This window comes from Corvus moneduloides, chromosome 3 (genome assembly GCF_009650955.1).
Source record: "Corvus moneduloides isolate bCorMon1 chromosome 3, bCorMon1.pri, whole genome shotgun sequence".
NCBI lineage: Eukaryota > Metazoa > Chordata > Aves > Passeriformes > Corvidae > Corvus > Corvus moneduloides.
In genome coordinates, this window is record NC_045478.1 from 38501632 (window position 1) to 38515687 (window position 14056).

The window sequence follows — 14056 nt, forward strand, 5'->3', positions numbered from 1 at the left end:
TCAATGGAATCTGAGTACTTCTTTAATAATATGCCACATCTTAAAATGTTTTGAATATTTTGCTCATATCACTGCCTTTTTATGAAATAAGTAGGATTGTTTTAAAACCTAAATTGGTGAATGCACTGATTTACAGCATTACAAGTAGTAAACCAAATTAATGTTCTTTTAAACATGTTGATCTGATGAAAATAAGATCATCTTATGAAATAAGACTCTAGAGTCTCTAAATAATTTTCTTGTAACAAGATTAGGATTCTGAAATACATTTGTATTTAATTATTAAAGACTAAAATCATTAGCATTCTCATTTAAACCCATTAAGTCCTCCTGCCTCTGGTAACACTGAATAAAGTCCTAACTCACCACAAAGCAGTGCCACAAAGCAGCAAAGCTCAGCAAGACTGGCAGTTCCCTCACCAGGTTGTCTGTCCCACAAGAGTCTCCTAAGAGTTTGTTTCGCTATTTTAGGACCCACTTTCTCAGCCCTCAGAAAGTCAGAAATGATAAAAATACTAACCAGGTCCTCTGAAAACTATACAACCTGAGCAAGGCTGAGAGGACAGGCCAAGGCTGATCTGTCATTTCCAACTTGAATGAGACATTGGCTATGATGGACAAATCAATCACATCACAGTCTGGATGTGCTGTGCATCTCTTTGGACTTGAAGGAGACCAGGGAGGCCCAGGCAAGGAATTAAATAGTGACTGATGTTCAGGTACAGCAGCAGTCAGCTCGAGACTATTGCTCCTATGCTTGCTCACTCCATGAGCTGAACATTCAGCTGACACCCCGATTTGTGCAAAGTAGACCCCCAACTGTTCTTTTTCCTAACTGTTCCTTCTCCCTTGCTCCCTGCTACCTCCTGGTATAATAAACACAAATAATTACCTACCCACATGAACTAGACAGGAAACATCCTGAACATCTAATGCACTGAATTTTAACAGCCAGACTGCCCTTTGATGCCAATGAACCCCACTGTTCCAGCCAGCAGGGGCAGAAAAACTGCCGCCAAAACCAAATGTTGGGGTTTTAGGAGTTTCCCTTCTGTTTTCTTTTTCTGTTAAAGAATTTTCCCCATACATGTTTCCAGGGGGACAAATTACTTGGTGCTTAAGAAAAACGAAAGACCTGGCCACAGGAGGAGGGGTGCATCTGGCTACTCTCTTTCACCTGGGCTGGTGGGCAGTTAGTTCCCGGCATTTGGACAGAGAGAGAGGCTGGAAGGAATTCGTCAGCATAGCAGGCTTCTGCTTTTTCAGCTGCCTTCCTTCTACCGGAGAAACCCCGGGATCCCAAGCCCGCCTTTCCCTGCCCCACTGGGAGCCAGGCTGCGGCTGCCCTGCCCCTGTCGCTGCTTTGAGCCTTCACTATATCGTAGCCCCGCACGCCCTGCCTGCCGAGACCTCCGGGGGTTCCCGCTGCAGCTCTGGAGTTCGATACGTCTCGTCTGCCACCCGGGATTTGTGCTTGTCCCTGCAGTTCCAGCCTGCCGTTCCAGCCTGCTGTTCCCGAGGGTCCGGCCGGACACCGGGATCAGCTGCCCAGGGGTTTGTGAAGCCTTTGTCCCATCCCTTCCCGGGATCCCAGGGCACCGGTGCCGCGTGCTCCCCGAGCTCGCTCCGGAGCGCCCCCTGCAGCCGCGGGGGAACCATCGCACCTGCCCTGCTCACCGGGAGCCGCCAGCGCCCCTGCCGGCTGCGAGCGGAACTGCACCCGAGGGGAAAGGGCCCGACAGCCGAGAAGGCTGGGACTGGGTTTGTGATTGTTTGCTGTCACTGCCATGGTTATTGCTGTTTGTCTGACTGGTTACACACATATAGATATATAATAGTAAAGAAGTGTTATTCCTAGTCTTCATGTCTTTGCCTGAAAGCCCCTTAATTTCAAAATTATAATAATTCAGAGGAAAGGGGGTTGCAATTTTTTTTTCCTTCCATTTCAAGGGAGACTCCTGCCTTCCTTGGCAGACACCTGTCTTTCAAACCAAGACACCAAACGATTTTCCCCCGAAATAACCAAAAAGTTCCTGTTCTATGACAACATGTAAGAATAGTAAGCGATGGGAAACTTCCTGAAGACTGAAGCTAAAAGGAGGAATGTGGTTTAACTAGAAGTTGCACTTTGAACTATCTCTCTATTTACTGTTTTGCTTACTGATCTCCCTCCCTGCATCTTGCTATGTGTCATATTATATTGACTTTTGAAAAAGCTGTACAGAGTAGGTACAAAGACATTACCAAACACATCATGACCACATACAGATTTTTTCCACGTTACTAATTCTGGACTTCATATAAAAGAACATGGCTTTCATGATTAATTTTTTTTTCTAAATATGAGAAGAAGAAGATTTAAAAGCATCACATGATATCTCCTTGTTAATATGAGATCAAAAAACAGTTTCAGACAAGTAAGGAGATAGTCCTGCTATTCATATCCATTACTGATACTGCTAGAATTGTTAAAAAACAAAATAATGAAACCAATAAATATAAAAAGATTCCCTGTCTACAACTGCTTCATTTGGATTGATTAAATAGTACTTTATGTGCAATTTCTACATAATGAAACTAAGGCATTGTTCAAAGCCATAAAAATGTACATTTCAGATAAGATATCAGGACTTCAGAGTAGACTGAGAAATTAACGGTCTAAAATTAATCTAAATTAGCATTTTAAAACCTTTTATAACACTAACAGCTTTTTCTGGTTTGTTTAATTATTAATTACAACATTTATACAGAAAATATGTCAAATCAAGTAAAAGTTCCTTTCAAACTAATTGCAATAAATTTTTTTAATAGAGAATAACTCCAGAGCTTATTTCCATAAAATCATGGAAAGGCTTGGGTTGGAATGGACCTTAAAGATCATCTTGTTCCAACCCCCCTGCTGTGGGAAAGGACATCTTCCACTAGAAAAGGTTGCTCAGAGCACCATCCAACCTGGCCTTGAACACCTCCAGGGATGAGGCAGCTTTTCTGGGCAATCTGTTCCTATGTCTTAGCACCCTCACAGTGAAGAATTTTTTCCTAATACCTAATCTAATCCTACTCTCTTTCAGTTTAAAGCCATTTTTCAACCATTGTAGGGGTCATGCACTGAAACAGAACCAAGAAACACTGCCACACAGAGGCACAGCTGCTGGGCAGTAAGGGTATCTATTTTACTGCCAAAAATACTGTGTGTCAAAGTCGTATTTCAAGCCAGAGGCCCCTGGGTTACTGGAGAGAGTCAGCACAAAAGTGTGTGCTGAATCTAGAATTACTTACCACATAAATCATGGTATCCCAGCTGTGCTTGTTCATTCTGTCTATGGCAGCTGCGAGATCTCTGAAAGAGATAACGAGAAACTATTTGGACTTTCACTCAAACATACCTCACTATTTGCCTCTTAGAAAAATAATCTGCTTTTTATGGAGGGGAGAGGACTTCCTGAATAGAAGGATCCATGTATGCCTTACACATAAAAAAGGATATGTATACTTTGCTGATGACACATTTGAAATGTTTTTTTAAACCACTACCTAATAAAATAACTGAGAAAATAGTTCTTTGGTGCAGAGTAAGTCCAGTCTCTGTCTGTCTATTGGGATGTGAGAAAAACAACCCTTCCCTGGAAAACTAACCCAGTGTTCAGCAGCAGCTGAAATAGTACAAAGCTCACCTTCACACACACACACACACACAGAGGAGTGTCACAGGAGAACCATCAGCCTTGTATTCCAGACTAAAACCCTCCTCAGGGGTCACCACAGCAGCCCTCCAGACCACCTGGCTGAGGAAGGGTACTTCCTAAGGGACATGCAGGATGAAAGGGAAGAGCATTTGCAATTGCACAAGACTTGTTATGGGATGCTTAGGGGAGGAACCAAAGGCAAGAAAAGAGAAGGAGAAGATGGTAACCGGGATGGGTGGCTTTGATTGCTGGTTTTACGTTTGCCTAGTTCTGCCCTGCACCTCATCAGCACAATCTGTCCTCTCTGCCCATGAAACTCCATTTCAAACTCTCCTGGGGTCAGGGGGCTCTCTCCTGTGTCTGCATGCGTGTTTGGAGTGTCAGCAGCTGGACCTGGGGACTACAGCTCATGTAGGCCCTGCATCCGTGGTGCCAGCAACTGAGGGAACTGGGCATAAGCAAAATGAAGTGATAACAAATGGAGTCTGACCAAGGGTCACAAGGCATCTCTGCTGCCAACAGCTGGAGTGAGGGCACACACATCCACGCATGACTGACAGCAAATATCAAGCTGAATAGCCAAGCAAGTAGGTGAAGTATCCTGGGAAGTCTCCAGGTGTGCCTTCAAAGATGAGGTACCCAGAGGAGTCTGTACTGTTGGCATCAGAGGGTCCAGGCCAGCTGCTGGAGAGACCACAGGGACCTCCAGCTACTGGAGGGATACATACTGCACATACAATACATATGTATATGACTTAAATTATTAAATAACATATATATCACATACATAATACAAGTATATATCTCAATATATATCACATACACATGTGTATCTATACACATACATATATATATGCCTATTTCTTCACAGTAATAGATACTCATCCTGATCACCCAGAGGGCAACAAAATGCCCAATGTGCTGAGTGGTTTTGGCCCTGTGCATGGGCCTGCTGAGATCAGGGGTTCAGCCTTATTCCTGGCTGACCGGCAGACATGGAGCTGTGGCATCTCTGTCTCTATTTGGCTACAGGATTCAGCAGCTCCCTCATGTGCAGGATTGACTGTAGCATCTCTCTAATACCCTTGCCCTGAAAAGCTGTGCAGAGTTTACCTTGAGGGCTAGACACTAGATTTATTTACGTTCCTGGCACAAAGAAACTGTTAAGGCTTCCATATTAAAATACCCAAGAGGAATTTTAGGATACTGATGACATGGCAGGAAAACAGCAATAAAATTGATGTTACAGTGCTGGTGGGTCCACTGAGTCAATGAAGACATGGCTGAACAAGCAATTTTTTTCTGCATCACACTGTCAATAAATATTTTAAGCAAAGGTCTTTCTAAAACCTTCATCATTTGGCAACTATTTATTAGATCCAGAGATCCCAGCTTTGTTTTCAAAGTTAGTAGCTGGAGAGAGTATTATGATTTATGCGAAGAGGAGATTTACTAACAGATTGCTTAAGGGGAGGAAAAGTATTTAAGAGCCATTTTCATCCCACCATAGTTACATTGCTAGTTTCACTTACTAGCGAAGGTGTTCCATCCTAGAAATAAAAAGCTTCAAAATCCATGCTATCAGTTACAAATGCGCTCATGTTCACAAGTTCCCTGGCAAAATAACTGGCAACGAACAAAGATGGGCTTGCCTTGTTATATAAAGAGATGTCCCATCACTGCGCATGACAGTGGAAACTGTTGAGAGGTCTTTCTTCTCCGAGAGATCCACAATTCCTGTCCCTTTTCTGTAAGTTGAGGGAAGACACTGATGTCACTGCAAGCTAGTACATACACAGGTATGTTCAGGTAAGACTGAGGTCAGAGCCGAAACAAAGGCCTCTTGCCACAAGGAGGCCTCCCTCTAGACACTCTCATACTTTTTCTTTGAATGGTTGTCTCCTTTAAGTCTTTTTGTAAGTTTGCTGTCACCACTGCTGATGCCAGGGAGCAGCCTGCCCACATTCTGGTGCATTCCACGATTACAGCTTCCACCCCAATTCAGCCAGGCACCTCTTTCATCAAGGCAAGGGTCTCATCCAATTCCGCTCATTAAATGGCACATGCAGCTACCCAACTAATCAACAGGCTAAAACACCATTAGGAGTTGAACATTGTCATTGTACCCAGTTTGTCACAGCCAGGCTTCTGTGCTGGTCACAGAAAAGGAAAATGTAATTTTTAGCTGTGACTGCACAAATCCTGACGGTCTACCAGAACAGCTACCAAAACCATCTAGAGAAAACTCTTCCCCTCAGATTATGTACAAACCTCACTCATCGTATCTTGAGTGCAACTGAGATGTTAAATAAGCTAACCAATAGACTGCATGAGTTCATACATTGTTTTCTGAAGGAGTCCTTTATCTTCCAACATCTTTAGAACTTCCTGGGCCTTCTCTTGGTAAAATGATTCTCCAGAATATTCATCAAAGTGCACTCCTAGACGCTGATAAGTTCCAAGAATATCAAAGAAGGGTAACATCGTTAAGATTAAGGCTAATCATTTTTCTTCAGACTAAGTCAGATTATAGGTGACAGATCAGATACAGTGCAAAGTTTAATTTTATTCCAGTAAATGTCACTTCATTGTTAAAACAAAGGGATGCTTGAATTTTGATTTAATCAATTTCTGCATTAGAATGAATCTCTCCCTGAGTTGAATACAGTGTTGGATATAACATTCATGAGAAATCAGGCATAAACTGGTTAGAGCAATTAGTACACAAATTCTGAGACAGGTTTCTAACTTGCTGTGCCAGAGGTGAAACAAGTGGGTTTGGACATGAAACCAACCCTATTTTAAAAGGATGCTAAAAGGAATTTTAAAAAGTAAAAGCTACTCACAAACATTGCTGAGCATACAGAAATCACTATCATGAAGGCTAAGGGTACACTCAAGAGAGACAAGATGACCTTAACTGTCAAACCTGGTCAGGTCATCAGTTCAATACTTTTTAGTTTGAATGAAATTGGGAGAGAAAGACCTAGCTGTACCAGTCATCATGTGATCGATGATGGGTGACCTTCAAGATCCAGCCCAGCACCTACTTGCCCTCAGAGGTCAGCTTTCCACAAGAATTATCAAGTGTCTTGCTCAGGAGATCTTAACTTACAGTACTTTCTTGGCTCCAGTGATATGTTTCAGGGAAGAAGTTAAAATACAGCCAGGTTATTTGGATTATAAACTGTTTCCCAATTTTTTAAGATTAATTTTTCCGTCAGGGGCACAAACATGTCCCATGGAACAGCAGACACTGGCTCCAGTCATGAGATCACAGTGTGCAACAGATGGCTGTACGTTACCTCAACTCCACCAGCAGTGAACTCCTGCTGCTACAATTTCTTACACCCAATTTAATATGCAACATTATAACATTAGATCAGAAATGTGAAAACAGAATTATCTTCTAATAAAATTTATTACATGGAAACTATTAAATTTGGTGGGTTGTTGCTGACTTCAAAGATAAAGCAAAACTGAGCAATATTTATCCAGCACTGATTTGCCTTGCTGCTTAGCATCACACTCTGAACTTCAGGACTTCTGAGAAAGGAGAATTAGTCTAAAAGCCAGTTACGTGGACACCATTAGATAAAACGTATCTAGGATGTCAGCAACTAAAGTAACAGCCTGCTTGGATGAGAAATCAACTACTGTGCTTTTTCCAAGCAGAATGGGGCTTAACTGGGCATACTGAGAAAGAGCGTCCCCACAACATTCTAAAGTTTATGGGAAAGGCAATGAATTGATAACATTAGAGCAATCTCTGATCCCAAGTCAGTTCACTGCTTGGCAGTTTCCTGGATGAAAAGGTGCTGTGCACTGTCAATTATATTGATGAAACAATGGAGAAACAGAGACCATTTTACCAGCAACACAGAACAAACATTTGGATGATTTGTACCTTGTAAATCCGGATGTATTCCTCAATACTGAGGTCTCTAAATAGCTTCCAAATTGACAATGTCTGCTCATCATGTTCCTCCAGTTTTCTAAAGAAATCCTTAGCCAGCTTTTTTGTGTTTTCATCTTCTGCTGCTTTGTTAATCTGCACATACACCTAAAATATAATGACACTGAAAATGTTGAAGTAGTATAATCCTCTCCTCCAATAAAAACAGTTCTACAAGAACAATACAAATTCATTTAAAGATGACATTTTTAATGTCAAAATTTTAAAGACATGTTAAAGCAACACATTTCCCATTTAAAGAATGAATGAATAGCCCAAAGCCCAATAGGAAAATGTTCAGCTTATCCTGAAAGAAGATGAATGTCCTAATTCCTTACTGCTGTCACTATCATCCTCTTCATAACCTTGAAACAACTGCAGCAGCAAAATATGGAAGAACTAATTTATGCATGAAAGGGAACCTATCGTGGACTTTTAAACCACAGACTTGTCTTCAGAGGACCACAAAATTGACATTTATAGCAACTGCACTGCCTAAAGTTGAGATAGCAGTTGAAGCAGCAAAATCCTTGATAGACTCAGTATTTTACAAGCTCATATTCATAAGAAAGATTGATTTCACACAACAGCAGAAAAAGCACCATTTTGAAACACATCTCAGTCTTTGATATAGCTAGGGATACAGCTGAACAAACACTTTAAAACTGCGAATAACTGAGAAACTAATTTGGTCTCAAACAACTACTGTTTTAGAATCTTTTCCGTCTTGACTGAATACTGTTCTTTACACTTAAAGACAATTTTTTTAAGGTCATAAAGCCTACATGCTACTGCAATAGCTGGTATTTTAAAGCTTTAGTGCAAAATTCAAGTATTAAAAATTTAAATTCTAAGAATGGACTGAAATTATAAACAAAAATTAAGTAATACACAGTGACGCACAACCACAAAAATATGACTGCTTCTTGTTTTCTCTTTCAATCAGTCCTACAACTCTAGAACACCTCAGTGTTGAAAATCTATCAATTTAAATCCGCAGGGCTCAGGGACAAGGGAACAAGGGAATAGAATTTACCTGTGTCAAAGAAGCTGGCAAGCTCAGAAGAAGCTACCCTGCCACATAAACAATCTGACTAACATGCATTCAGCTGTTGCGTGTCCAAGTATTCAAACACGGTTTGCTCCTTTGCCAGGAGACAGATTTATACTGTCGTGTTTGTGACACGCTGCCTAAACACCAGAATCAGCCATAGCTCCCATATCCAGCTCCAAGGGTGAAGCACAGCTCAGCTTTGCGATAAGCAAACACTGACAGTGCCACACAAGAACCCTGACTGACAAAGCCCCATTAACATGTGAGATCTTTCTTTTAGAGGACGAGGGCTTGAACATCAGCCATTCATGAAATTTTGCTCATCTCTCCTCATGGTTATTGGATCTGTGCAGGAAAGTACATAAATCCCTTATGTGCATTGTTACACCCAGCACCGCTGTCACACAAAGATCACTTACAAGTCCCAAAAGATCAGCAAAAAGTAAATAGTAACTCAGATGGTATTAGGCATATTTGAATGAAGCATGCCAACAACCAAACCCCTATTAATCCTGGAAAGACAAATCTAGTTGGTCTTCTCTGAACTTACCTCAAAAAGGTGTTGTAAAGGACTGGATTTTAGTTTTTCTTTGCTGCCAAAGGATTGGAAACCAACACCCAATAAGCCTTGAATAATAATTAGATACAGAGTTAGACAACAGACCAGAGTATATTGAGAAGTTATTTTTGTAAGTCTAGTCTTAACACTGTAACCAAAGCCTTACACTTTAAAACAATATAATGGGTGTATGCTAAAAAAAAAAAAAAATCAAAAGCATAACCTATTATTGCACTGCAAAAACACCCCCTCTCCCCCACCCCAACCACGGAAAATATAATAGCTAGAAAATAGTCAGAAATACTATGTTGATTTTTCAATTCCTCACGAAAGGAATTTGTGTTTCTGGACTTGTACAGAAAATTATCTTTTACACAGCAGCAAGCAGTAAATGAGAAGCCACACAGTGGAAACTGTCCAGCAACAGAACATACTCAAAATTCCTTGTTTTGCTTCCTCCCTTATTAGTATTACCATTTCAAGGACGGTAAGAACTGGGATACAATGTGGAATTCCTCGTATCACTCATGCCATGTTTTCAAGGGAAATTTTTGCTGCCTGCTTAGAATATGCAGCTTTTTTGAGCATCCAATTTGGCTTCAGGACTTTCCAAAAGCTATCCAAAAGGGCAAGAAATCCAAATCCCAATCTTTTTGCCTAAATGAAAAGACCCCATTAACTCTGTCAGTAATGTAGCAATATTAACATGTCAGTCTCTTAGATTATCTGAGGGTGGCTTTAAGGTCAGTTCATTCCTCTGAGCTGACAAGGACCAGGACCGATGTAGGAAAAGGTATGCAGGTATCCCTTTGGAAAACTCTCTGCAACTAAATAGCACTGTCTCAAGAACTTCCTTCTTAGAAACACTGAGTACAGAAGAAGATATGGCAGACTTAAAGAAGAGGAACAGGTTAGGTTTTAGGAAATAAAATTAGTCTAATCCAACTGACAGGGAGTTTAGTTAAGGACAGCTTGTTCTATGGGCAATCAGAGCTCGGTTTCCTAATGATCTCTTTTAAATATTAGTGTATCTAAACATTCCACTATTCAATGTTGACTTTACACTCCAATCTCGAGCACAGCTGCCAGTCTTTATTCAACCCAAACACATCCTTCCACACATTTGCTGTCTTTCCCAAATTATTCCCAGACCTTGTTACACTCACTGGTTAATGGCAAGATGCAGCACATGTTGGGACTGATTGTGACTTAGAGGTGCTGACTGGTTAGCCAGCAAGTTAAACACAACAGTTAACGTTCTCTCTCAGAGGTTAATACATTGTATTTCTACCCTTACTCAACTGCCAACTGCCATTAATTCCAAAAGAAATTCACTCTCTCGGAGATATCTTTCTTTGTCAGATCTGGCTAAAGTTGCCCAAAGCATTCAAAATTTATTAGGAGCAGAGTGACAGGAAGACAGATGGACAGATAGTGTGACTGCATAAGCATTGTTACCTTAAGAAACCTGCCCCAAAACTGCCTAAAGGCTGAGGGCTTCTTTGCTATGTTTCAGGAAAATATGTTTTCAATTATTATATTTTAAAGCTTCTGACAACAGCAGTTGTAAAACCAGCTGACAGATCGTTAATTACAGCACTGCTTCTGAGAAAGGACCCTTACAATAACATTGCTATGCTATAATTCTGCGAAGCCTGAGTATTATTTGTTATAATACCTGCCATATATTTGAGCTGAGCCAGCCCAAATAGAGAGGGGAGTACCTACTTTGAAAGAAATAGTTGGAACTACTAGGTCAAAAGCATGATTGTAAGAGCTGTGTGCTGCACAAATGGCACACATGTAAATAACAGGTATTGTGATCTCATACCTTCAGGAACCTTTTTATTAAAATACATAAAACTCCTGATATTCGGACTTCAGAGTGCTATTTAGTATCTTCAAAGGCAGACTGAATGAGGTCAGCTGAGAAGCCTTTTATCCACATAGCATTTCACTGCTTAACTGTCACTGCCACATTCATTATACAATAGTGCAGTGATAAAATTATGTCTAAGGGGCAAAAATGAATGAAATATGCAATGATGAAATTTACCAAATTTTTGGTGAACTCATTCTGTATTCAGTTCTTATGAAACAAATCATAAGTGAAGCAAAGCTGTGCTATAAGCTACTGTTTCATCAGAAACAGGATCAGGAAAGACAAGCTGCAGGGGAAATAATTTAATAAGGAGCATTCTATTACCGCTCTCACAGTCCTGAGAATGTTATACTGCACTGTCTAAAATCCAGGAATTTAGTCTAGAAGGACAAGAGGTAGAATAGAAATATTCTCGGCACTCTGGGTTCCTACAGAACTGAACATATTTTAGTTTTCTACACTTACAAATCTGAATATAAAAATGGAGTGAAAGTAGGGTATTTACATTCAATTTTTAACCCAATTCTCTTCATAAAATTGATTCCTTGATGTCCCCATAAACAGCAGTACCATTGAAACTTGAGGAGGCAGCATAAGGGCTGGAATAAACAAAAGTGACCATTTAACAGACACTGCACTTTGTGTTTGCCATTTAAACATCAATAAATGGATGGTTTCCAGAGCCTACTGCCAAAGTGGTGGGGATTTTTATAGTTTACAGAGGTGTACCAGCTTTCAAGAATGAGGAAGTGGGCATGACTGCCTTTTTTTTAATGCCTAAAAATATTCCAAAACCAGCTTTTTGGGGGAAATTGGAAAAGTAGAAGAGAATATAGATCAATTTCTAATGCAAGATTAACAACAGAAGTCAACAAAGTTGTGAATGCTATGGATGGGTCAGCTGCCATAACAGAAGGATAGCTACAGATCCAGCAATGGGACATAAATGATCTCTGGTCAGGGAATAAATACCAAGCCATGCATCCTCAGGCTACACTTGAGAGGACTTTTCAGTCTCTACTGATCTAATGGACATTTCAGAAGAGGTAGGGGTGTCTATGTGTGTGCACACAGGACTGATAGTCTTCCAGGCCCTATTCACTTGCACATTCTCCACCTACACACCTCTCTTTTGCTACATTTTAGGGGGAAACAGTATTTTGGGGAAAGTGCAGGGGTATCTCTAAAGATACAAACTCTATGGGCCCCAACATGCCAAAATGTGGTTGTTGCGGAAATTAATTATGCTCTATGAATAATGAGAAAAGGAACAACAACCACAAAACCCTCAAAACCAAGCAACCAAAGAAAAAAACTCCAAGCCCAAATGAAAAAACCAAACCCCAAACCACAACATATAACCCCCAAACTACACGTTTAATCTGAGAGAGGAGCTACTGAGGGACAGAAGGACAGTTGGATAAATTTGGTCCTGTCTTGTACATCAGTACAGGTCAAACTGCTGATGGATCAGTCTGGATTGTTTTCTTCAGAATTTTTTAAGGAGATGAACTATACATTACATCCATGGAAACAAGATATCATTCCTTATGAGTGCAGAGTGAATCCAACGGGCCTACAAAAACTGAAGCTGGAAACCTAGATCATATCATACAGTAGAAAAGGGCACAGAGTAAAAAAATATTGAAACGTACCAAACTGCATGCCCCAATCACCAAGGTAATTTATTCTTACTACTTCATGTCCCAGTGCAACTTTGAGATTTGCTATAAAATTCCCTGGTAATGAAACAAAAATGGTATTATTCTTCAGTAGTAGGTAGTCTCTCATCTCTATAGAACAGTTTTCTGGTTTTGTATGATCAGTATTCAAAATGAAGAGGAAAATACTCCATAGAATTTGCTAAAATACCTGACAACCGAAAACAGCAGTAGCAGTAACAAGCAAGTTCCTTTCTGAGCAGGAACAGAAAGGCTGGGCATCTGAACTGTGCAACAAAGTATCTCACACAACAGGTATAAAAACGCACACAGGTGTATGTACTGCAAAGTATAAGATCATGAAAAACCTTTTAAAGTCTTCTTGTATTCTCACAAATATGTGGCATTATACGCAATTCCATCACAGTCAGGCAACCTCATACCAGGTTAGGCAAGCACTCAAAATTCACGAACTGCTGTTAACTGTGATGCCAAAAAGAGAACATCAAGTCCTGAATCTCTGTAGGCTGTTGGAGCACTTCTGAGTTCTACAGTTAACACACTATGCTCCAAACTTGTCATATCATATAAGGACTTCTTACTTTCAACTGCTTTTACAACAAAAACCCTTCATCTCTTTCCTGAGCTTAGTTATAGCCTTAGAATTTACACAGTAGAAATACCCACATCCCTTCCTCTACTTTCCTGTGCTTCAAGGGTACCTTTTAATTACAATACTGTTGTAAAGGATGCAGAAAGCTCTCTCTTCTGCTGCTGTTACAACACCAGATTACAGCTTGCAGTTACTTTCAATTCCATTCTCTGTAGTTAATTAATTCTCTTACTCTGGGACAAACATAGATCTACAGAACTATTTTTGAAAGTGGTTTTCTTTTGTAACGAAGGATCCAGAAATGGAACATAAAAAAAGCTCAAGATATGTCATTTCACTCAACTATCTGTCCATAGAAGAGGCAATTACTTTATGCAATTAATAACTATACATGATGCATTAAGTGTAATTAAAAACTAATACATTATTAGATACAGAGATTTTGTAGGATCTTCTGCTATAACCTACTAGTTTTTATTGTGAGATCAGGAAATGAGGGAGAAGTAAAGTTTTCCACTTACCATTAGAGCACTGCACAAGAAATTTATTAATTATTCTATTAGAAATTACAGCAACTGTGTCAGTAACACTGGCATAAAGTAATTAGCATATAAAAGCAAGCTTTCTGCAGGACAGCCACCAAGAC

The 14056-nt window shown here is 40.2% G+C and overlaps 1 protein-coding gene across 5 annotated transcripts in view; it reads right to left on the reverse strand.

The window, feature by feature from the left end:
- Nucleotides 1–14056, reverse strand: part of RARS2 (arginyl-tRNA synthetase 2, mitochondrial) — a 31569-nt gene that overhangs the window by 9604 nt on the left and 7909 nt on the right. For 3 of the 5 annotated variants that reach the window (XR_004239449.1, XM_032105018.1, XM_032105021.1), the window contains exons 7-12: nucleotides 12792–12875; nucleotides 9246–9322; nucleotides 7594–7749; nucleotides 6028–6134; nucleotides 5339–5434; nucleotides 3280–3340 (exon numbers count right to left, since the gene is read on the reverse strand). Coding sequence is in view for 4 of the 5 variants with exons in the window: in XM_032105018.1 (XP_031960909.1) it covers nucleotides 3280–3340; nucleotides 5339–5434; nucleotides 6028–6134; nucleotides 7594–7749; nucleotides 9246–9322; nucleotides 12792–12875 (581 nt within the window). In the remaining variant the exon portion in view is untranslated. The remainder of the gene's footprint in view (nucleotides 1–3279; nucleotides 3341–5338; nucleotides 5435–6027; nucleotides 6135–7593; nucleotides 7750–9245; nucleotides 9323–12791; nucleotides 12876–14056) is intronic. The other 2 variants (XM_032105019.1, XM_032105020.1) reach the window with 2 other exon arrangements.